The sequence below is a fragment of the Carassius gibelio genome, chromosome A11 (assembly GCF_023724105.1).
Source record: "Carassius gibelio isolate Cgi1373 ecotype wild population from Czech Republic chromosome A11, carGib1.2-hapl.c, whole genome shotgun sequence".
Taxonomy (NCBI): domain Eukaryota; kingdom Metazoa; phylum Chordata; class Actinopteri; order Cypriniformes; family Cyprinidae; genus Carassius; species Carassius gibelio.
In genome coordinates this window covers 19,794,329-19,819,899 of record NC_068381.1, presented here as the reverse complement: position 1 = coordinate 19,819,899, position 25,571 = coordinate 19,794,329, and the positions used below count along the sequence as shown (strand labels likewise).

The 25,571-nt window shown below is 36.7% G+C and overlaps 2 protein-coding genes across 2 annotated transcripts in view; one reads left to right on the top strand and one right to left on the bottom strand.

The window, feature by feature from the left end:
• Positions 1–1,296: 1,296 nt before the first annotated feature.
• Positions 1,297–7,861, bottom strand: LOC128022621 (GTP-binding protein Di-Ras1-like). Its single transcript, XM_052610339.1, has 2 exons — positions 7,556–7,861; positions 1,297–4,029 (listed from the first exon to the last, which is right to left on the bottom strand). Exon 2 carries the CDS (start codon positions 3,972–3,974, stop codon positions 3,387–3,389), a length of 588 nt encoding a protein of 195 aa, XP_052466299.1. The 5' UTR covers positions 3,975–4,029; positions 7,556–7,861; the 3' UTR covers positions 1,297–3,386.
• A 1,517-nt stretch (positions 7,862–9,378) lies between these two features.
• LOC128022615 (adenomatous polyposis coli protein 2-like) overlaps positions 9,379–25,571 on the top strand; it is a 37,423-nt gene continuing 21,230 nt past the window's right edge. Inside the window, exons 1-2 of the mRNA XM_052610334.1 lie at positions 9,379–9,465; positions 24,990–25,148. Coding sequence (XP_052466294.1) covers positions 25,005–25,148 — 144 coding nt within the window. The 5' untranslated portion in view covers positions 9,379–9,465; positions 24,990–25,004. The remainder of the gene's footprint in view (positions 9,466–24,989; positions 25,149–25,571) is intronic.

Sequence of the window (25,571 nt, the reverse complement as noted above, 5' to 3'; positions counted from 1 at the left end):
TTAGGCTGCTAACTTTTATTTGATAAAAAATACTTGGAAAATCTCATAAATTGTAATGTTTAGGTTCATGATGAAGAAAGCTGAGGACTTGATCAGCTTGATGTGCGTGTTCCTCCATCTTCTGGTTGTTACAACACAATGCTTGAAAAACCCCAAGGGCCAGTTGTTTAAAAAAAGCTTAATTTGGAATAATTTGGGAATAATTTGGGGAATCTAGAAACAGGTAGTTTATTTATTTATTTATTAACCAAAATTGTATTGGATCACAATGATCTAGAGACACACTTTTTCATATTTCCAAATTATGGATTACTAGTGCTCTATGGAGTTCTCTATTGATCAGTCGGTCAATCAATCGACTGATATCTATCGACTCTTTAAGTATGCTCTGCATTGCTGTTCTTGTTGTCATGCAACTTTAAAAGAACTGAAGATGTTGAAGTTAAGAAGTTAATAACATGGAATGTAGTGCACAAGACTTATGGGCCACTTTTATGATGCAGTTTTGGTGCTTTTGCAGCTTTTGTGCTGAACTAGCTCTTAAAAAGTAAATATGTGAATGTGTACAGTACATCTGCATCACAGACTCGCATCTTGGTAAAACTTTATTTGTTGAAGTTGAATTTCTCAAATTTCTGTTGCACTTCTCCAAGTGGATAGCTGGACATTTCAGCTTTCCTACTTGAATAGAACACTGCACAGCACATGGACACCACCCAGTAACATCCTCACACACAAATCTATGCTTTTATTGCATCGGCTAACTAATGCTTTGCTTTCCATTGAAACGTCAGAGATGCATTATGATTGACTGAGCAGATGTTCCACCAGATGCTCTTTTTGCAGCTTCAGGTACACTCATTCTCCTTTAGTATCTGTTATTATCATCCATTATGACTACTGCAGTAACATAAGGGCAGGGAGCTGACATCACTGATATATAAAGTGTATTTCTTTTTAATTTATTTATTTATTTATTTTGTAAATACCTGCACCCTCAGTTGCCCCAGAAAGTATCTAATCTTAGACATTTTTTTTTTTGTAATTTCTTTTGTTTTAAAGAAATATCAAATATAATATCAAATATATAATATGAAAGCAAGTGTTTTATCCCCCTCAAGGACAACATGTCACAGAAAGAAGTTTAAGTTTGAAATGATAAATCAATTGTTACTGTTCTACATAATAAACTGACTTCATACATCACATAAAGGTCACCTTAAGACCTGTTGGTTAAAAATTAGTCATAAATGGCTAATAAAGGTGACATTAGTTCTGAGAAAAACTCAAACATCATTTGTTTCAGGATGCCACTTAGTTTAATACTTTGTATCTAAATGGAATGAAATCCAAACATTTTTACGCACACTTCTGGAGCCACTTTATACTGAATACAGATGTTCAGAACCACAAAAGAAAACAAGCAGTAATTCTTTCCCTTTTGTTTGTGCTTCTTTATTTTTCTGGTCCCTCGCATAATATTTATTGAATAAACACTTGATCTGCAGTAAAGCTGTAAACGCAGAGTGTGTTTGACAAGAACATTTTTATAAAGGTTAACGCTCTGTGTGTTGAATGTGCTCAGGTTTCTAAAAGTGCTTTTATATCATGTATTGCTAAAGCAAATGGCATTAAATTTATCAGAGGAAATATAGACACTGACAGAAAAACAGGGGCTGTACAGGGGGCTTTCATTAGTGCTCATAATACACATAGATTTCACATACAGGATATATGTTTTCAGTTAGATGATGAAATGCATATATTAATGTCTTCGAGTGCCATCAACACTTGAAAAACGAAACAGAGTAAAAGAGAACACCAGTCGACACCCCGAACCTCACCCTGTCACAAAAAAAAAATATATATTTTAGAAATGATCACATTTAGGACTTATTCACTGTGCTTCAATAAGGTATAGCTCTGTTCTTGATGGAAAGATCTCAATAACATTTAATATGAAGGTAGTTTATATCATCAGACATGCATTATGCACTTTACTCTGTTATACCAGGTTACATCACTGGCAAGCCGGTTAACTAAGAATGTCCTTCGTCCCGAATTGTAACAGGCTTTTATGCTGCTATAGTATATGGAATTTGGAAGAGCGGATAGTGTCGCCTCTTCAGCTGTGCCCAGGCCTCTTCCGTCTTTGGACGGGAATCCCGTACAATGCAAGAACCAGTTCAAGACGTTTCTGTCCGCATTTCGACGCCGTACCATTAAAGACACAGCCTGATGTAAAAATGGCCACACTGATGATTTGGTCTGTCTTGAATTCAATAAAAAGTCAACAGAAAGCAGTAAAGAGAGCATGTGTGGGAATCGTGGGACGTTCTCCCTGCTTCATGTGTCAGCTCTTATTGTCTTGTACATAGAATCACTACAGGAGCCAGAACAAACAGGTGAAGGGAGATAGTCGCCGATTTGGATGCACACTAAAGATTACCTGATTAAGACTGAGAGGGATGGAGAGTTAAAGGGAGAGTTCACCTAAAAATGAAAGTTCTGTCATCATTTTTTCACTCTTGCGTCGCTTAATCCAGTTTAACACGCACACACACACACACACACACACACAAAGAAAAATCATAATGACATAAAATCATAAAAGTATCATAAAGGCGGTCCGTATGAATAGTGCTCTTTTCCAAGTCTTATGAATGCACTCAATGGATCTGAGTGAGAAAATGTTACATTCACCCTGGGTCGGTTTGCCATGTTATTGTAAGAGCTAATGATATTTGATTTCTGAACAAATTGTTCAAGTCTTCTTAAAGAATCAGCCGATTCATTTAATAAAATTGACCTGAATGAATCATTCACTAGTTCAACTTGTGATAACTCAACCCAAAGTTATCATATAATATCATATGACCTCCCTCATAAGACTTAAGGTCTTTGCACACCCGGTCTGAAATTTTCGCATGTGTTTTTCAATTTTTGTGTATTCACCATCCTTTCCTATCAAAATGCATGCTACGGATGTGAAAACACAGAAAATCGAACCTGATCCAATTTTTTATTAAATTTTTATGACGGACAAAAGTTTCAGAGGCTGTGTGTAAACATGATGGACACAACGTGAGGTCATATTTATTTATCAACGTGCGAAAATGTCAAAGACGTGTGTGCAAAGACGTTTAGAACACCTTTTTTAAGATTTTTGTTTGCATGGACAAGTGCGGCCAGTACAATTGTATTACAATTTCTCTTTGTGTTCCCTGGAAACAATAAAGCCGTATGGGTTAAAATGACAGGACAATAAGTGACCGATGACAGAAGTTTCATTTTTTTGTGCGCACTGTTCCTTTAAGGTGAGGGACTTATGTACATTTTGGAGGAGTCAGTTACACGTTGAATGATGCGGCCGTGGATCCAGCCTCCTACATCACACTGCACTTGGCCTTCAGCTTGTCTGCACGTCTCTGCTTGCTGGAGCGCATGTTCAGACTCATATCACGCTTCTTATCCAGATTCAGGAGCTCCTGAAAAAGCTCCTTCACGTTGGTGTTGGTCTTGGCTGATGTTTCCATGAACGCACATTTCCAGATGTTTGCCTGGGCTTCGCCCTCCTTGGTCTCCACCTCGCGCTGGGTCTCGTCGCTCTTGTTGCCAACAAGCATGATGGGGATGCTCTCCACGTTACCTTTGATGGCCAGCACTTGCTGGTAGATGGGCTTCAGCTCCTCCAGCGACTGCCTGCTGGTGATGGAGTAGACCAGGATGAAGGCATGGCCTTTGGAGATGGACAGACGCTGCATGGCAGGGAACTGGTGGCTGCCAGTGGTGTCGGTGATCTCCAGAGTGCATACGCTCTTGTCGCAGCTGATGACCTGCCGGTACGTGTCCTCCACCGTCGGGATGTAGGTGTCCCTGAAGGTGCCTTTAACGAAGCGCAGAACCAGGGAGCTCTTGCCCACTCCCCCTGCTCCAAACACCACCACCCGGTAATCATTGCTCTGCTCTGGCATGCTGCTTGGGTTTGTCTGGGTATGTGGAGGTTAAGATTCAACTATTCCCTGAGATCTGAAAAAGAAAAAGGTTTCATTTGGTACACATATATATATTTGTTATCTGATGGAGATGACAAAAACGAAAGAGAAAAAATACTTAAATACTGAAAATGTCTTGCGACTATTATCTAAATAAAATAAATCAAAATAACTTCTGGCACTACTGACACACTAATTTAATTATAACTATTTTTTTTATTGTTTTCATATACATATATTAGTGATGCAAATAGTATTGAAATTAAATTAAAACAACTCACATTTTACCCCAAAAGTAAAGAAAATCTGCCTAAATTAAAGTCAGTACAAGATATACTGCCATGATCTCTAAAAAAAAATTATAATAATAATCATTGGCTAAAATTGCAAACACTGTGGCAATATCAAAACATTGATCTGTTTGTCTGAGCTCCCGCAACATCAGCTTCTTTACAGTTTGTATGAGATCTACAAGACACCATTGGTAACAGGGTTGCCTGACATTACATATGAAAGATTATGTGTATCTTTAGTCTGATGCATTTACATTGTGACTGTGCCTCAAATGGTGTGAACCACATAGAATGGATGGAAATGGTCAGCATTTGAATGTGTGTGTGTGTGTACACTACAGTATAAATATATAGATGAGATTGTATGTATGTGTGCCTTTGTGAATTGAGTAGGACGGTCTCTACTGCCATCGGCATCAAGGTCATCTATTAATGACTCATTTATCTTGCTGTGAAGCAGCCGTTGGACTCAGTCTCCTGTGGAAAGCAAGATCACACCGGATATTTCTGGCACCTTACTGGATTCTTGCAGCATTTGGAGACAGGGGCCACTTCCTGACTCAGTAGAGATTTACTCAAACACTTAATTCTCATATGACATACACAGACCAGACCAATGCGGTCTGATTAACGGAGAACTTTGTCTGCGTTCAAGAGCTTGAAAATGCTCACATCTACTCAGCCCCAGAGGAAAATTCAGCGGTACGTCTGAATTAGCAGTAATGATTATCACTCAGATGAACAGAGACCAGATGAGCTCTTGCTGAACACTTCCTCTTTGGTTCGCCAGCAGCATGAGATGCAATCTCAGTGGAAAGCAAGTTTTGAATATTAAGGAGCCCTCATACATCTCATATTCCATCTTTTTTCTCTCTCTCATAGTAAAACTGTAATCAGATGTAAAGGTCAGACATTTTATAAAGAGGCTTAGCAAATCCTGTCCATTGGAGTTAATGCACAAGACTGTGCTTTTGAAAACAATGGATCAAGCATATGAAAAATAAATGCCAGAGTCAAGATAAATAAACGGCTGCATGCAATACAAATTTCTGTATTTTCTGTATTTCTTTCCACAGACACTGTGATACTGTATCAATATGAAGAGCTACTAGATTTCAGATATATGTAGAGTTTAGAGCTTAAAATGCAACATTTTGAAAATAAATAAATACATAAATAAACATGCAGTTAATACTGATACTATACTGATAAACACTGATTGTATGATCCAACGCGTCATTTTATGCGGGGCCACTTCGCCCTGCTGGTAGACTACAGTAACTACACCAACTTCTCAATTCAAAAACCACTCAGTGAAGCCATTTATTCTGATACACTTTCTGGAAGCACATATATATTCAGAAATTTTGTTGTTGATTATTTTTGGAGGGGTGTTAAAAGTGAATCACAGCTCAGGGTAGCCACTAGTGAAGACGTTTCTAAGTGCTTTACATGACATATTTTTCTATAAATTAATGGATTGAGTGTATGGAAGCCTATTCCTGCCACATAAGAAAAATCACACTTTGGTAAATCATATAAAAACATAAAAAGTCAAAGTAATGAGTCATAACTGTAAGATACAAAGTCATTTACAAGTTATTTTCAACTTTTCGTCTAATTGTATATATATATATATATATATATATATATATATATATATATATATATATATAAAATATCATTATTATTATTATTATTATTATTATTATTATTATTATTATTATTCACCAACGCATTACTTTTAAGTTGCAAGAATACGTTTCTAAGTGCTTTACTAGTATTAAATATTAATAAGTATAAAGTATTAATCCTATTCACATCAAGAATTATAACCAAAAAATAATAATTGAAATAGCTACAGTGTGAACAGGACTTTACTCTTATTAATATAATATATTATATAATAACTATTGAATATTGGAGTGGCTGGCTCTATTTCATAAAACATTAATACTCAAAACCATCAATTACAGTGATTTTACAACAGATAATATTCCAAAGCCTGTGTCTGGCTGTACACACTGGCTCCACTGTAAATGTTTTCTACTGATTTGTACCAGTTTGAGTGATGTAAGTAGAGACATCAGGCCTTTGAACACCTAAGATTTATTAGAGATACTCCCTGAGCTACTCGAGAGCATCTCAGATGTGCATCGCTCTTTGGAACTCTGGGAATTCTCTGGTTACTGTGGAAACAGACCTCGAGGGCATGCATAAGGAGATGGAGAGAATGAGCAAAAACAAGAGTGAGAGGATGCCATCAGAGAAACTGATGGAAACAAAGACAGACTGAGGCAAAGCAACATATTTCTAATGTTGCATGTCATCTTTCTGTCAGTTACCCTAGTAACCAACTGGCAAACAGTTGGTTTAATTTACGTCATTGCAGCCTATTCATACACTGAGGTGAAAGAAGCTATTTATAGTGTTGAATGATTACTGTAGACCCAGATCAGTTCATAGCAATTTTTTTTAACCAACGCTTATTATTTTGGCTATTTTACAAAAAAAAAAAATAAATAAATAAATAAAATTATAATATACATCTTGTGGTGAGGAAATGTGTAACTGAGGTGGCCTGAAAGGCTTACAGGAGACATGCAAACGTCTATCGCATGTGATGAATACCACAGCCCGTCAACTTTCTTACTCTATAAACTCAATCCTGAGCCCCTCTGAGATCTGATGGAATGTGGATCCGAGATGGGCATCTCTTAATCAACGGAGTTTGCTGTTAACAGCTGACGTTAATAATGCGCGTAAAGCTGTAATTAGTCAACAATCAAAACAGGCATCCCGTTATTTTCACTCAGCCAGTAGGGTAATAAAGCACATATAGGTCATGCAAGCTGAATGAACAAACACTTCGAAACAATGAGAGGCCGTGGATGAAAGAATACGTTATTTTTTTTTATATATGTAAATTAAATTCCATTTAACTTAATCCCCGTTGCGTTTGCATTCATGCGGAGACGCATAACGTTACATCATCCGCGCGTAATTCACACGAATTCGCACTGAACCGAACGTCATTTTGAAGAAAGAAGAGAACGAGAATCGCTTTTTTTATGTCAAAAGAGCATTGTTCACACACACAGTCGATGGATAACAAAACGCAAGGGATCCTCAAAGTCATTACGTCGCTGTGCGCCGAAAGATGCTATTGCGGTCCGTCACAAGAAATGTATTCGTTTATCTAAATGATTCAGCTACATATACAAACAATTACATATGCATAGACAGTGAAAAGCGATGTATTCTTACCTGGCGACTGTGAAGCAACGTCCCAAATCGTGTTAGTCATAAATTATAGGAAGCATTAGGAGATCATATACACGACAACTGTCTTGCATTCTTTATAGTGCCAGTCCCGTTTCATTTTCCCGTGTTATTTGCATGGCGTTAATCGAGCGATGTCGCTGAAAATGCTGTTATTGCTCTTCGGGCGGGCGGGCGCGCGCGCTCCAGCTGTCCTACCACGTCCTCTCTGACGCACGCAAGCACGCGATATGCGGCTCACCCCCGCGTCCTGTGTCCCGTTACACGACGAGAACAAAAACCCCACCTGCTCTATCTATACCGTTAAACTGCTCTCCATCTACGCCATGTTGGTCATGCAAGGTTGTTCCGTCACTAAAGGGGGCATGCTACATTAATAAAACACCACATTTCCTCTGTGGACACACACTGGGGATGGAGGAAGACACTGGAATTATGAATAGTACTAAATGTTTTAAAATAGCTATAAGGAAAAAAGCGTTTCAGCTATAAGACGTTCAGTAATAAAAAAAATGAGTAATAATAGGTCTACAAGAGGCGAGGTTTAAGGGAGCACCTGTAGAAAAAAAGTCTAAACCCCCCCCCCCCCCCCCCCTCTTTCTATATATGGTTAAGAATATATAAGGTTAAATAATCAAGTCACCTTTGTATGTATGTATATTTATATATATCAATATATAAAGCATTTTTTGACATTGAATTATAGTACATATATAAATTTTGCGTTTAGCTTCCGAATAAGACAGCAGTTTTGATGAAAAAAGTATATATATATATATATATATATATATATATATATATATATATATATATATATATATATATATATATATATATATATATATATAGGCAATACAGCATTCAGCTATTTACATCTCTCAACATCTCTTAACTATAAGATGTGCGTATCTTCTTATCAGAATAACCTTTTATGGTGAACTATACTATTTGTCTCCCTCCAATTGTTTTCTAAAGAATCGACAAAGTAATAATTTTAACATAATCATTCCAAACTATGTTCTGCCTATTTGACTCTAAGGCACGCCAGTATTATATACAGTTTTACTGTAAAGGGGAAAATGTATAATGTTATACCAATATCAGGACATGTTGTCACAATGCCATTAAAAAAAAAGCTTTTTACGATAATTTACAAAAACAGTAATGCATCTATGTAACACCGCACATATTTACAAAACAGCAAAATAAAAGCTAACACACAACCCATGCCCACTGTTTATTAATATTATCTATCTATCAAAATGAATACATCTGATAAATTCAGAACATGTTTGTGGCAGCTCAGCCTGAAAGTAGGCCCAATTTATTTCCTTTTTTTATTTTATCTCATTTTATTAATTTTTTGATGACGCAGTCCTACATTTCATTCAAACGGCTCCTTCATTAGGCTACATACAGCTGAATTTGGTCTGAAAGTGGTTTTACTGTGTTCACCTGTTTTCACAACATCTTGTATTTAAAAAGCTATATATATGTGCATTTAAAAAAAAAAAAAAAACTCTACTGTTAGGTTATTTGTTATTTTTAACAAAAATACAAGACAATGTTGCACATAATATCGCAACCGCATTTCTCAACAGAGCTATGTTTGCATGTTAGGTAAATGCATAATTTTATTTCAAATATTTACGTTTGAGAGAAAAAATAAATCTAAAAAGAAAGAGAGGAGAAAGGCGTATATGTGTGTGTGTGTGGGAGTGTGTGTGTGTGTGTGTGTGTGTGTGAGAGAGAGAGAGAGAGAGAGAGAGAGAGAGAGAGAGAGAGAGAGAGAGAGAGAGAGGCGTGACATCACTGAAAGCAGGGCATCATCCACACAGAGAAAGACAGGAGCGCCTCCACGCCGAGCAAACACCACCAACGCTGCTGAACATGAGGTAAGATTTAAACCAATTCACTCTGTTAGTCCACATGGTAAAACACGGATGACAGGTGTATCACAACATATGCGTGTTTGCGGGGATGTATGCGGTAAATCTAACGGCTGTATACGCGGTGTGTCGGTGAGACGTGCCGAGGTCCTGATGAGAATATTTATGAGGGCGCCAGAGAGGAGCGTTCACCAGAAGCGTTCCCACCAATCGCACGCCTTAAAGAGTCCGGATAAGATTGAATTAAAATGCATGAGATATATAAATCAGTTGTTTTAGGGACATACAAATCAAATATATTATCTGTCTGAAATCGTAGTTAAAATATCACTACAAGGTCAGTATTCAGAAACCCGAGGGTGAGGGTCATTTTCTTATTCAGTTTATCATTAAAGCTCCCTAGCAGTCATTTGGAGCCATTCGATGCCCATAGAAGCAAAATAATGGAATCAGCTGCAGATGTGTCACGGTCACGGCCACCATTACCGTGAATCTTCAGTGAGCAGAAAGGAAATTTGACGATTATTCGAGATGACTGATTACATGCTGTTAGATTCGTCAGTAGCCTACGTTATTGTACATAGTCTTTTTAGACACAGGGTTCACCCAAAACCAAAATTAGATGTGTCTCAATGACCATCATTATCATGAAATCATTGTTTTAGTAGATAGATAAATAGTTTATTTGATAAAAATCAGCTGACTGTACATTAACCTTCTGGAATAAATTAATGGACATGAAATATTCATTTGAGTTTTGAGAGATAAAACATGAGCACAGCTATTTAGGAAACGTATTTATGTATTACATATAATATTATATATTGAATAATTCATAATTATTTCAAAATATTTATTTGCTGGATGCTGAAAAGTGGCCACAAATTTCAGATTGATCTGTAATAATATGTGACATTTGAAGACAGACTGTTTGTCTGGGGGGGGGGGGGGGGGGCAAGAATACATGATCCAATTAGACTATTACCATTAATGTGAATGGGGCTGAACTGAGGCCACACCTTCTACCTGTGGTTGATAAGCACAGAGGGGGACTTCAACCAGCATTAATTCTAGATGTTTCAGGGCCCAGGGAGTCACTGTCCACACACACCCATGTCTGGACCACCCCTGCACCCCTGGACACAGATGGGATGTGTTAGTCTCCCAAAAAATAAAAACATGCACTGCTTACATAATGTTATGTGAGTATTATAGAATGTGACTGTTCGGACACAAGATAGTTGTGCTTTATGAACAAACTATAAGAGCTTGCTATGTATATGCTATGTATATATATATATATATATATATATATATATATATATATATATATATGTGTGTGTGTGTGTGTGTGTGTGTGTGTGTGTGTGTGTGTTTGTGTGTGTTCATTCTTTAAAGCATATTTTATTTATTTTTAAAGGGGTTGTATGATGCTTTTTTGCACATTAGTTTGTGTATTTTTGTAACAGAATATGTTGACATGCTTTAATGTTCAAAAAACACAATATTTTTCAAATATTGTACATTATTGTAGGTCCTCTATGCCCCGCCTCTCTCACACCCCTCGTTTTCTACAAAGCCCCTCCTTCTGACAACCACAGTCTGCTCTGATTGGCCAACTGACCCAGTGCAACGCCCCTTTCCATGATCGCTAGCTTCATCTTTCAAAATAAATGTAAAGACAGTTAATAATGTTCTTAGTTTTACCATCAGTTCAAGCCCGAAAGGGGAACTGAGTGGAGTGACAGACATTCAATAGCAAATACTTAAACTAATAACAAAACATACTTACAGTAGCTGATTCAGAAGCAAGTCAGAATGACCTCCTCTCCAACGTTCACGAAACGGTCGTCCATAAAATGCGTTGCTGTTCTGTTGTAAGTAATCTTAAAGATTCCTAAATGCATCTACTTTCAGCAGAACAAATAAAGTGCTTTTGCTTTGGCCTAGATACACACAGCATCTCCCAGACATGACTGCTTCAACACTACTGAGGTTACTGAAACCAGGGCTTCTTGGGCGGCGTTACGCATATATTTCCACATAGTGATGTAGACATGAGGGTGTGTTTTAAGGTGTGTGTGGCAGAGTCTTAACTTTGATAAAGAATATCTCTTTGGATTTGAGACTTTAGTCTTTGCAACTTTACAGATCTTCTTCATGCACCAAGAGCTTGTAACATCCCAAAGAGAAAGGAAAAATTTAAATCGCATCTTGTGACCCCTTTAAATATGTTTTATGTATGTATAAATAGATTTTCGTGATGGTTTAGTTACGTTGTGGTCAGCATAGATTGATATGTCCCTTGAGATATGATACATTTCTGTTAAGAGACTCGTGTGAACTCTGAAACTTGTCAATGGTACTTTTATTGTTTCACTCAAGCCTGACCAAAACACAGTATTGATCTGTACTTGTACATTTTCACCGCTTCAGTTTAAATTTTTCCAGTCTTTAGGGATGTTGGGAGTTGGAACTGATGATATGGAGGATACAGTATGATGAAGGTTACTGCAGTGTTGTTGTTGGGGTTTTTATTTACATTTAAGAAAGGTCGGAAAAAATGCATGGTTGCATATTTCTTGCAGCACCTCTCTACTGTCCTGCAAAATGATGCTGACCTCTAGAATTCATTGTGATGAGTCATTCATTTCACACTGAATAATTCAGTGACCTTATAATGTTGATTGATGGCTCTTTGGCATTGAGACTACTGCATAACACTCACACAGCTTTAAAATAAATGCCTTCTTTCAATTTTTTAATTACAGTCCATGCAATTCAATTGACAGGTTGCAAAATGGTAATCAGTTTTGGAACAATCCAAAACCATATTCTCTTGGCCAATGAGTGGATTGCCTGAATTTGTAGCCACCATCTTATACAAAGCGTCCACAATACACGCTAGCCGAGCTACAGTCTGGTTTAACGTAGTCTCTTAACAAGCACATGACCCGCTGGCTCACATCAGGGATTCTCGGGCATGGTGTGCTCCTTTGCAGGTGCTGTTTCCTTGGATACCAGACGGTCTGGGAGTGAATGGGTGTTGTGAGATGTGGTCGGGGGGGAGGAGGAGGGTAAGCATCCTCCATCTTCTTTGTTCCCATTCCCGCTGCTTGTGGTTCTCTGCCTAACGCACGGCTGGCTGCAAGATGTTTTACTTTCCTAAATGGAATAAATTAATCAGACGGCTATTAGGGTGCTCAATAAATAATATTAAATCAGTTTTATATAATTAGTGTTTCTCTGATCTGATCACAATTATTACTTTATACTTTTGACCATAAATTGTATTTTCCATGACCTCTAAATATTCAGTCGTAACAGAAACTTTTCAGTGTCAAAACCATAATTATTATGACTGAATCACGTATTCATGACTGGAAGGTGTTTATTTTTGCAGCTCTCTGATTTCAGAAAGTAAATTGCCTGATTAAATATACTGTAAATAGGTGCACAAGCTTGCTTCCCTTATGAAACAAAAATATATTGCAGTATATTGGAAAATATCATGTAATATATTAGGCATATATTCTTATATATATTTATTTTTTCCAATATGTTGCAATATATTGAAAGTGGCAATCATTTGTATATTTTGCAATATATTATATAATATATGTATCATCAATATATTATTAAATATATTCAAATATATAAAATATTAGAAAATAAAAAGGGAAAATAATATATTACAATATATCACAATATATTTTAAGAAATATATTGGTAAATATATATTTCCTTTCGTAAGGGTTGATCCTGACTAATGTCTAGTTTGAGTTGTGTTGAGATCATTTCTGATATCTTTACGTAGAGACTGTGTATCCTTGCATCAAGAATCAGAACATATTCAGTGTTCAAAGATGATATAATCAGTTTGCACATACAGTAGTGGTTGTGTTGACTTAGAAAAAAATAATTAAGACTTAATGATAATGTAATGGGGCTTGGTTTATTTACATATTTGAAGTTGCAAATGCTCACAAAGTCTGAATTTATTTAATAAAACAATCAAGTAAAAACTCTAATAATGTGAAATATATTAACATTTAAAATAACTGATTTCTTGTTTAAAGCTGCAGTAGGTAACTTTTGTAAAAATATATTTTTTACATATTTGTTAAACCTGTCATTATGTCCTGACAGTAGAATATGAGACAGATAACCTGTGAAAAAAATCAAGCTCCTCTGGCTCCTCCCAGTGCTCCTATTGCCATTTGCAGAAAAACACCGCTCCCGGTAAGAAAACAACCAATCAGAGCTGTGGTCCGTAACTTTGATTGTGTTCAAAATGTAGAAAAATGTATATAATAAGCGAGTACACCATGAATCCATTTTCCAAACCGTGTTTTTAGCTTGTCCTGAATCACTAGGGTGCACCTATAATAAGTGTTTATATTCGGACTATTTTAGATTGCTTCGGGGGTACCGCGGCGGAGTAACCCAGTACCTTTGTGATTCTTCATAGACATAAACAGAGAGAAGTAGTTCCGGCTCCGATGTTTCTTCCGCAAGACGCAAGCAGTTCTGTTTATTAACCGCTAGAGCGTCAAAAGTTACTGACTGCAGCTTTAATATACTTCAAAAAAGTAATTTATTTCCTGTGATGCGATGCTGATTTTTCAGTTTCGCACGCTCCTTCAAAAATCATTCTAATGTGTCGATTTGATGCTCATTTAGAATTTTTACAAAAATGATTCTTATTGTTAATGCTGAAAACTGCTCCATATTTTTGTGGGAACATGTTTTTTATTTAATGCGCAGTTCAGAAAAACAGCATTTATTTGAGCATTTAATTGAAACACAATCTTAGTCTCTAGAATCGAACCTGGGTCTCCTTGCGAACTAAACCACAGCTGCACCATTAAACTGTTTGATTGCCCTGAGCTTGTGTGGATCTGTCCCTCATGTGTCCTGTGTCACGTAGCCCAGGGGAGGTGTGCTGTGCAGCCGTAGATCTGAGGATCAGCGCATACAGTAAGACAAACTGTACGTTCGCCTATGTCTCGTCACAGATGCTGAGATTTTATCGAGCATTCCCTGATGAATAGAGCAGGGATTGGGTGTTACCATGGCAACCACTGGCAGCTCACTAATACTCTTCGCCTTATTTTCCTCAAGGGATAGATCTTAGAGTAGATTACCCAGCATCCACTGCAAGCACAAAAAGCACAAAATATTTTAAAAAGAGAGAGAGAGAGAGAGAGAGGAATTGCCATTTCCTCTCCCGACTTCATTAATTTAACTGTTATTAAACACCTCCAGGAGTCGATTGAAATGCAGAAGCATCTGAAGTGTCTGCATGGTGCCCAATTGGTCATGCATTCAGCCTATTAGATCTGGAACAAGACTAGCTAGATGAAAAAGATGAGCCAGCTTTGCTCGAATCCCTGTGGACGTTCACACATGCTTCATCATCAAACACCCCTCCGTCCTTCAGCTCTCTCCCCCTCTCTTTTTATGTCTTATCTGACGCCCCAGCTTTCAGTTTAGGGTCTCCTGTGCTGTCCAGAATAGTTAATGCTGTAGAAACCCTGCTGAAGTCTCAGAGACTCCATTCACGGTGTCCTCATGCGTCAAAATCAGCCACTGCACTGCACATCGTATTCCTGGCCAATCGGTTTCTTCATTGATCTGTGAGTCTGGATTTTAATTGGTTGATTTTGGGGTTGTGCATTATCTTTACATGATCCAGCCTAGTAGATAAAGGCACCGTGTCTTCCAGAGAGGTCTGATTGAATGTCCTGGGGTCTGGCTGGCTCTGGTAATGTAGTTTAACACTGGCTGAGACTGGAAACTGTTCGGTCTGTTTGTGAGGAAACCTTTATTTGACTAATGGAGGGCTATTAGAGCAGAATTACAGAGACTTCATTTAGACAATTAGAGGACTGTCGTGATTGCAGTCAATGCCTTGGTATTTTGTGTCTGTGCTGGCATCTCCACTGAGAATATTATCGGACAGATTTTTTTTATTAAAATGGATAAATGTATTAGAAATGAGACCTAAGCAAGATTTACTGCAGTGTTGTGTGCTGTGCTAAAATGTATTATGTTCTGTTAAACTCACATTTTTGAACATAGACTTTATAGTGCATGATCCAAACTTACATTTTATTATTCCTGAATGAAAATATTTTGTAACATGATATTGATGTACCATTTTCATGGTAATGCAATGTCTGATTTTAAAATGGGTTTTAAAGGGACACTAAGTAGGAATTACTCCCATCTAGTGGTGAAATTGTATTTTGCATTCAAACTAATTTTGCTCTCCAGCGCCTCGCTTTTTCAAATGCGCGTTGCATCTACGGTAGGCGATATGTACCAAAAAGCTTTGACGGGATGTCTTCTAATAGCACTTCGTCGAGTTTTCCTTCAGGTGAACAGGTGTGTTATTTCAAACAAACTGCAACATGACCATAAACAAACGAATGTTACAGTATGAATTACTGACTGTGGAAAACATGAAATATTGTAATTAGTAGTTATGTCTTCTTTATTCGTTATACTTTCTGAATTATATGCATTGTTAGATATAAAAAAAATATTGTAATATAGATTGTAACACTGACTTACCTGTCGAGAAGAAAACCACTTCAGCGTCTCTTTTGAAATCTTTATCCAGCATTAGCTCTTTCCACCTAGAAAAAGCTTCCCCGACATTAACTCTTGTTTTCTGTAATCTACGGTCACGTTTCCTTTTACGTTCTATTTTTGACTGTTTTGGCGACTATGTTTTCTTCTCCTGTGGCGCGGCATATGTATGGTCCATAATAAGAATGCAATCCAGACTTTTAAACTTGCCGGTGCAGTTTCAAGCGCCTCTCACTGCTCTGCACCTGCGTTTCTGGCTCTGACCGAAAACGCGCTGTGGAAACGCGTTGGCTTAGTACTTTTTGTCCCTCTCTGCTATTATAGTTTTGCAAGATGGCGGAACTATATGGAAGCCTCCATCGACCTACCCGTCCCATGTATATAAAGATAATAAATTCTTCATTTACAAGGATTAGTTTAAACATTGACATAGGTATTTGTACACCATTGAGGGCATATTTATGAATAAAAATATTGATTTTAGATAATAAAATACCTAAAAAGTTACTTATTGTCCCTTTAAAGGATGAATTTTGAGATTTTAAGTTTTCAGTTGATATATAATTTCTGATTTCTAAAATGTGATAGAGAAAAAGGCAACGAAAAAGTCTTTTTTTTAACAAAGGTCAGAACTCCTGTTATAATGTAGATGCATATAATGTAGTGCACTCTTGTCATAAATTAATCTATTACTTTTCCTACATAATTTCTAACAAACAACATTGGTTAAATATATATTTGGGAGTCTTAGACCTTTCCAACGATATATAGTTTGTCAAGATTAGATTAGACTTAATTGTAATATAGTGTAAATATAGGCGTCCCGTATACGGGACGGGGTGACATTTAAAGGGTTAACTGTGCTGTGTTGGGCTTTGCTGAGCTGTGTTAGGCTGTGTTGTGTCTGGGTGTGTGTGGGGGGTGGATGGGTGTCAGGTAATAGGTGTTTGCATCATTATCTTATTTCCTGTATCATATGTGCATTATACATGCATGCATATATGTGCAGTAAAACTATTAAACTATTACAAACCAATGTGCTTATGGTTAAAGTAATAAATATAATTAAAATAATATAATATTTTAACAAATACCAGTTTGCAATATCAACCAGTGTTTTTGAACAGCTAAAATAATTGAAAACAACTAACACATTCAAGTTAAAATTGGCTGTATACCCACTCTTTTGTTAAAAATAGCATGGGCAATAAGAATTCAGTATTTGTCACAAACAACTGCCGTCTAGGTCACTGAATAAACCTTTCTCTTTGTGCACATTTACATACTGTGTTGAATGCAGCTCAGACAGTAGGTGGAGATATTACCAATTGCTTTTAGTAGTCGTTCAGACTTCCTTGTGCTGTGGAGACCGAGGACTAGCCAGTCCGAATTTCTGACTGTATTCTGAAAACAAGCTCAGAAACAGAACCTGTGACTCCTCTTATTTACGTCGACAACAAGCCCAAACAAACAGTGTTGCACTGAGATATGCTGGACTGTGTTATGTAATGTTACAGTGTACTGTCCTGTATTAGGGTGTGTTAAGCTGTGTTGGGAAGCATTACATTTTTAGTGACGTTACATGTGACATGTAGCCAATTATGGTGTCCCATACTTGGAATTTGTGCTCTGCATTTACCAATCCAAGGGCACACAAACAATAGTGAGTAGTGAATATACACTTAGTCGTGTTCAGTGCCTTGCTCAAGGGTCTCACCTCAGTTATTGTATTGAAAGTGGAAGAGCGCTTTACATTCACTCCCCCAGCTACAAACCCTGCTGATACTGAGAATCGAGCCCATGACCTTTGGATTACAAGTCCAACTTTCTAATTAGACCATTATGTGTCCATCATGCCAGGCGCTCTTTTGAAAACACCCAGCTGTGGGCTCTTGAGAGAGAATTAATATGTGTTTTACTGTGTTAAATCATGTTGGTGTGAGATTGTTGAGATAACAAATATAAATTTCTAGCCCAAAGCAGCTAAAAAAACAATATATATATATATATATATATATATATATTTTTTTTTTTTTTCTTCTTCTTTTTTTTTTCTTTTTTTTTTTTAGCTGCTTTGGGCTAGAAATTTATATTTGTTAGGTAATGTTAGGGGCATTAGTTTGTGTTGTAATGTTTTAGGGTATTGTATGTTAACCCTGGAAAGCCTGACATATGAAATAACAGTAAGAATAATCTTTTTTTTTTTCCTCAAATGAAACAATATATATATATATATATATATATATATATATATATATATATATATATATATATATATATATATATGCCTTTCAAAGTATGGAATATATATAATGAGAAATATGGAGCTCATACACCTTAGTTTATTGCAGAGGCCCAAACTGAGCTAAATATCCAATTTGGTACGGTTGCTCATATTTAGATGGCCAAACAATAAGATGAAATGAAAATAGTCTGTAATGTATCATTGAGATCTTTATAACAGTGTTTAGCAGACCACTTACACAAAATGCATGTGATTATCAGCTGTCACTCTTTATCTCCCAATAATATAAAAAATAAAATAAATGTAAGATTGTATTTAAATGATTAGTTTTATGATTAAAGGTCTTTCGTTTTTATGTCCAAAATTGATGGTCAATCAAGTAAACTTAAGTTGCTTCAGTCCAGAAAATTTTCTTATAAAAATGATTCTTATGTTTACTATATAACTCTTATGTTATACTGTATAATTTTCACAGCAAATAGACATGTGACCCAAAACCTGAAGGGGAACTTTATTAGAATTATACTAAAATACCCTTTACTTGCTAAACAATATGAACGTTTAATTGGATAACAGAGGGAATGTAGTTGATTGAGTACAACTTCTGATCATGGGGACAATCTGTAGGCCTTAGAAATTTGCATTAAAAAAATTAATACAGTAGGCACACTATAGAAAATGATTGTAGTTTAACTGTAAGATATTGTAAAAATGCTACGGAAAAACAAACAACCTAGTAAACAGTAAGTTCCCATAATACATACAGGGGAAAACTGTAAAAGATATAATTTTCACAATAAATCACTGTTTTACTATACAGTTTTTAGATGTAAAAAATTGCAAATCAAATTATAATATAAATGTATATGTTAAAGGTACAACAGAGTTTAGTAGCAGTGTGCATTGTTGGATTTACCGGTTTAAATTGCAATTTTCTTGTTTGTAAATTACAATTTTATACTGTAAAATGTACAGGTTATTGTGTAAAGATGTTTACATCGACAATTAACAAATTGAAACAAATTTAATTTAATTTCTTTTTTGTTGAATAGTCATTTGCTCTCAGATGATCTAATGTATAATGATATTGGTGCCTTTGCTGTCCAAAAGAAGAACACACAGTGCTGATTTCATTGCTTTTAGAGCGCAAACCAAGCCGAGTGTGGGAAAATTTTAGAAAACAACGAACAAAAATGCTGTCATGCAATGCCACCTATATACACACGTCAAAGTTTTTTTCTTTATTTGTTCATGGGTATAAAGATCGATAAACGCAAGCAGCACTTTACTGTTAGCAAACGTCTCGATGCCACCCACACTTAATGCACGTAGATGCATTAAGATGTATATGTAAACATTTGCTTTAATCTCAATCATGAAATAAACACACAACAACAATGACAGCGGTGAGGAACAGCACAGAAAGCAGCCTTCGATTAGTCGACTAACTGCTCTAATAATCATTAGATTAATCGGTTAAGCTTTGTTGTGCTATTTTAAGGTTGTGTTGAGAAGTTTTAGGCTATGTTCAGGTCTATTAGGGTTAAGGTGTGTGACTGTGTTGTAGCCTGTGTTAAGATGTTATTTTAAGTTATATTTTAAGGTGTTTTATTATGCAATGGGCAGTGTTAGGTTGTGACGTGCTAAATTGTCCTCTATAGTGGTACTGTATAATAGTGGTATTATCCACAGGTTTATATTATGACATTGGTGCTGTAGACTCCAGTGTAAAGATATATGAGGTTGAAGCCTCCACATCACCCAGCTCTGTTTGAAGACATTTCACAGGTACAAATACAGACATATGTCTTCTTCCTCCATAATGTAAATCTCAACTACAAACATGGCCACAGTTATTAAAAATGAGCCCTTAGTAAGAGCTTAGGTTATGTGAATATCTGTTAGTTCTGGAGGGACAGTAGCATAGAAAAACAGACAGAAAGCAAGGGATAGTGGAAAAGGCAAGTGGTACAGAAATGTTTAATGTCTTCCTGATCTGGATTATAGTGGGGGATGGTGAAAAGGGTTGGAAGAGCGGCTGGCACCAGTTACAGAGAGAATTAACACAGCCGTGAATAATGCAAACCTGTCGTATCAACCGCAGAGACGCTCTGCTTATACAGACAGATGGCTTGGTCATGGGTTTTTGGATCTTGATCATCCACAAGTTTAAAGGCAGACTTTACTGTCATTGTGTATTCCAGACGTGGCTTTGCATTTTTATTTATTTTTGTATACAAAAATGCTGCTTTTGTGTGTGTGTGTTTGTGTGTGTGTGTGTTTAAAATTTTTGTTGATTGTTGAATATAAATTCATGTCAAATCAAATCTGCATGATGCTTTTCAGAGTACAGTTCTTCATCTGATCTTCGTGCCTTATTCAGCAGATTAAAGCTTGATAATATAGTTTACATTTTAAAACAATACACACAATCAAGTAGTTGAGATTTGCTGTGTAGTTGGAGCAATTGTAAGATTTTTTTTTTTTTTTTACATTTTCCTTCATAACCCACAGACTACTTGAAATAACTTAGTCATGTTTTGAGACAATATAAAATATAGGTGCACTAATTATTAATACAATTAAATAAGGACAATAATATAATATTAAATTAAATGCAAGTCAGAGTGTTAAACAATAGCCCTTGGGTGGCAATTGCAATTGCTTGTGTCTGGGGGCAATTTTAACACTGAAAAATAAGTCATATTATAACCCACTGTATCTCAAATAAAAGCCTGCCACAAAGTAATCACTTTACTTCACTTATATATATATATATATATATATATATATATATATATATATATATATATATATATATATATATATATATATATATATATATATATATATATATATATATATATTACTCAAATAAATTAATCAGCTGATGAGTCAAAAACAAGTCTTTTACCAAACTTTAAAGGGATCTTTTTTCATTGCTATAAAGAACATTATTTGGTGTATTTGATGTAATGTAATGTGTTTATGTGGTTTAAAGTTTAAAAAAGCATTATTTTCCACATACTGTACATTATTGTTGCTCCTCAATGCACCACCTTTCTGAAATGCGTTGATTTTTACAAAGCTCATCGGTCTGAACAGCGAGGTGTGCGTGATTGTTCCTCAAGAGTGTGATGGAAATGTTACACGCCTTAACTTACCGTACTGTGTCATTGTAGGCTACTCTCAAGAGTGTGCACAGTGTGTCCACGACATGGCAGCAACAATACTACAGCGAGAATAAAAGTTATGACTTCTTCCTTTGCTTAAACATTTGGGCGGTGTTATGCAAATGCAAATGTTTGAATGAGGCATTTTAGGGGGGCATAGACAAGTCTTAACTTTTATAAAGAATATCTCTGTGGTTTTGAGACTTTAGTCTCAACAGCTTGCAGCAATCCAAAGAGAAAGGAAAACTTTATATAACACCTTTAATGAAACTGTACAATAAAGACATATTAACAGAATGTTGCAGCCATGAGAAAATGTTGTGTTCTAGCTAGCCACACCTATATTAGCATAGGTTGATCATTTTTTATCAATAACCTAGAGATGAAATGTATGTAAGTTTAAAGTCGCAGTCATCTAAACTTTAGACAGCAGAGGAAAAACACTGTACATCCAGAAAGTAACTTTTATACCTCAAAATCATTTTTTGTTGAAAAATGATCCTAGGTTGAAATGATCATGCTCCTTTTCCACAGGCAGAGAGAGAATCCTCCTGAGCATTTCCAGATTAAGTGTCATCACTCTAGCTTGATTCTGATTGGAGGAATTGAGTGTGTTACAATTGCCCTGTTACAGCTGTGGAAATCTCCATGTTCCTTTCGACATGTACGCAGTTTCCTGGTTAAAAGCATATGGCACACCATATATCTTACTCTACCTTATGATATACAATGTAACTTATCGCTGTCGGACAGTATTGCTTTAGAAATGTTTTACTTTTACTGTTAAAATTAGTTTAAAATTACTTTAAAGTTAGTTTTTTTATATTGTTGGTTATTTTCTAATCTGAATTTCCAGAAAAGACATTGGATTATAGTTTACATACATTAAGTAATGTTTGATACTGTAACACAGCTATCATGTTTAAAATAAATGCCCTGAGAATTTGAAAAAATATATTTTTTTTATGTATCTCTGGATTAATTGTTACAAATGCTTACTTGCTCTTTTACATGAAGTTTGCTCTTTTAGTCTGTGTAAAGCAATATGAAAAAGCTGCCAAGTAAATAAAATATTATCATAATCTTTAAAAAAATTCAAGTTCTCAGCTCTTAAATGGCCTGCCCACTCATGGGAAAGCTGCCACCTCTCTCAAATTGTTAAATACGAATGAATTTAAATAAGGAGACTGAGCTGTTTTGTAAATTATTGCAACCAGGTAATATGCATTTACGTGAAGAAGGCATGGCTAGCTAGAAAACTGTAGGCTTTGGTAACTAACGGTAATGACAGTAACTCGTGATTGAGCGTGTGAAACACTGATGCTAATGTGCTTTAATTATTACAGTACTGTATTAAGGGAGGGGCCTTACTCAGTGGCTCCAGTGTGTCATCGAGACTTGATTTCAGGCCCACCCACAAAATCCTGAACTCAAAAATGGTGAAAAACTGTTTAATGGTCTAACTCCATAATTCAGTACTACATAGTTCACAGTCGTTGTAATCTGTTTTCAGTAATACATTTCTAACATTCATAATGCGTTTAGAAAAAGATTATCTGAATTGCCTTTACACAGACTTTCATAGTGACCAATCTGACTGGAATCTCCACAGGAAGTGCATTCAGGCCTGGCCAAGTGTGAACACTAATGAATGAAGAAATGGGATTAAACTGAATTTGACAGTTTAGTAATTCACATGTGTGACATTTGCTGCCTGCAGAATGAAATATTTCTGAGAGGTCATGAGCCCTTACAACACCCCAGTTATTTTGGGGTTGTTATCTGGTCCTGGCTTGTCCAGACAAGTTTGATTAGCTGGACTACCAGATGTCGGTCCTAGATTCATCCTGTAAAACTATCTTGATCCATCTGATTAGATCGGGTGGACTAAATAATAATCTCCGCTTGCACACCTTGGTGGTCATGGTTAGGTGCATGCACTAAACTTCCTGATTTTCATTTAGGTCAATATATATATATATATATATATATATATATATATATAAACAGACACCAATCAAGGCATAACATTATGAGCACTGATCATCTCTTCGTCGTGGCATCTATTAGTGGGTGGGGATATATTAAGCAGCAAGTGAACATTTTGTCCTGAAAGTTGATGTGTTAGAAGAAAGTTTGACAAGGGCCAAATTGTAACGGGTAGATGATTGGGTCAGAGCATCTCCAAAACTGGAGCTCTTATTGGATGATTACGGTCTGCTGTGGTCAGTATCAAAAGTGGTCCAAGAAAGCAAAAGTGGTGAACCAGCGTCAGGGTCATGGACGGCCTAGACTTACTGATGCACGTAGGGAGCGAAGGGTGGCCCATGTGGTCCGGTTCAACAGAAGAGCTACAGTAGCTCAAATTGCTCAAGAAGTTAATGCTGGTTCTGGAGGAAACGTGTCAGAATACATAGTGCATGGCAGTTTGTTGAGTAAGGGGCTGCATAGCTGCAGACGAGACAGGGTGCCCATGCTGACTGATCGACCACTGGAAGATTCAACAGTCTGCACGTGAACATCAGAGCAGGACCATGGAGAAATGGGAGAAGGTGGCCTGGTCTGATGAATCAGATGGCTGGGTGCGTGTGTGTCTGGGGAATATATGCACTATGTGAAGAAGGCAAACCACTGGAGGCAGTGTGATGCTTTGGGCAACGTTCGACTGCCTTGGATCCTGCCATCCATGTGGATGTTACTTCGACATGTACCACCTACCTAAGCATTGTTGAAGACCATGCACAACCTTGGTGGCTGTAGCCCCTTTCAGCAAAAATGGTTGAGGAGTGTTTTAAGAAACATCAATGAGTTTAAGGTGTTGACTTGGCCTCCAAATTCCCCAGATCTCAATCCAATCAAGCATCTGTGGGATGTGCTGAACAACAAGTCAGATCCTTGGAGGCCCCACCTCACAACTTACAGGACTTAAAGGATCTACTGCTAACATCTTGGTGCCAGATACCACAGCATCTTTCAGGGGTCTAGTGGAGTCTGCCTCGACGGGTCTGAGCTGTTTTGGCAGTAAAACTGAGACCAACACAATATTAGGATGGTGGTCATAATGATATGCCTGATCAGTGTGCTCAACAGTTAGGGAAATAATTGAAAAATAGCTATAAGTTTTTTTTAAAGAACAGAATGTCAGACTGATAGATTTAAAATACAAACTAACCAATCAGATAATAGAGCAGATATAGGATATATTGTTTAGGTAATAACTTCACCGACTTTAAAAGGGGTCTTTGACAAATGCATTAAAACTATGACAACATGTGGGACTGTTTCTATTATTTTTACTTTGTAACAGTAAAACCAGTAATAATTTTTCCAAAAATGATTGACCATCTTAAGCTTAAAACAGCTTGACCACCTTGAGTAATTTTTGTTTTCAATATGGTTCTCCAAGGATGAACTGTTGACTGTCATGATATCAACTGTATACAGTGAATTAATAATGACCCTGGAGATGTGATTTAAGATTGCATTGACTGACCCCTGCCCTCTGACCTTCTCAGGGATCCCACCGAGTGATGATGTCATACCCTACGGCCTCCTATGACCAGCTGGCGCGACAGGTGGAGGATCTCCGTAAGGAGAACTCTCACCTGCGCCGTGAGCTTCAGGACAACTCACATCACCTGTCCAAGCTGGAGAATGAAACCTCTGACATGAAGGTGAGTGAAGCTCAGATTATATCAAATTTATTCAAATGAAAGCCTTTGCTCCACAAGTAGGCCTCGGCCACCCAGTTATGATCATGGCCCATGAGCTGGAGTCAGGCCTCATACTAGATCTCTGATTCTGCTTGAATCAAGCCATTTTCAGATGTTTCCAGGCAGCTGTGCTATGTCCTCTATCAGTCCTCTGATATACATGAAGTTGACATGTTGAATTGCTCAAACAAAAATCAATGTTTTGAAAGCACCAAAGATACTTTACACCAGGGGTCTCCAGTGTTGGGAGTAACGGCGTTTAAGTATAACGGCGTTACTAACGGAGTTACATTTTCAGTAACGGAGTAATCTAATTAATTACTTTTCCCGTCATTGCACCGCCGTTATCGTTACTGAGAATGTAAAGTGTCGCGTTACTACAGT

Excerpts from the sequence above, each read along its gene's own strand:
- LOC128022621 (XM_052610339.1), bottom strand. The coding sequence starts at position 3,974 with ATGCCAGAGCAGAGCAATGATTACCGGGTGGTGGTGTTTGGAGCAGGG.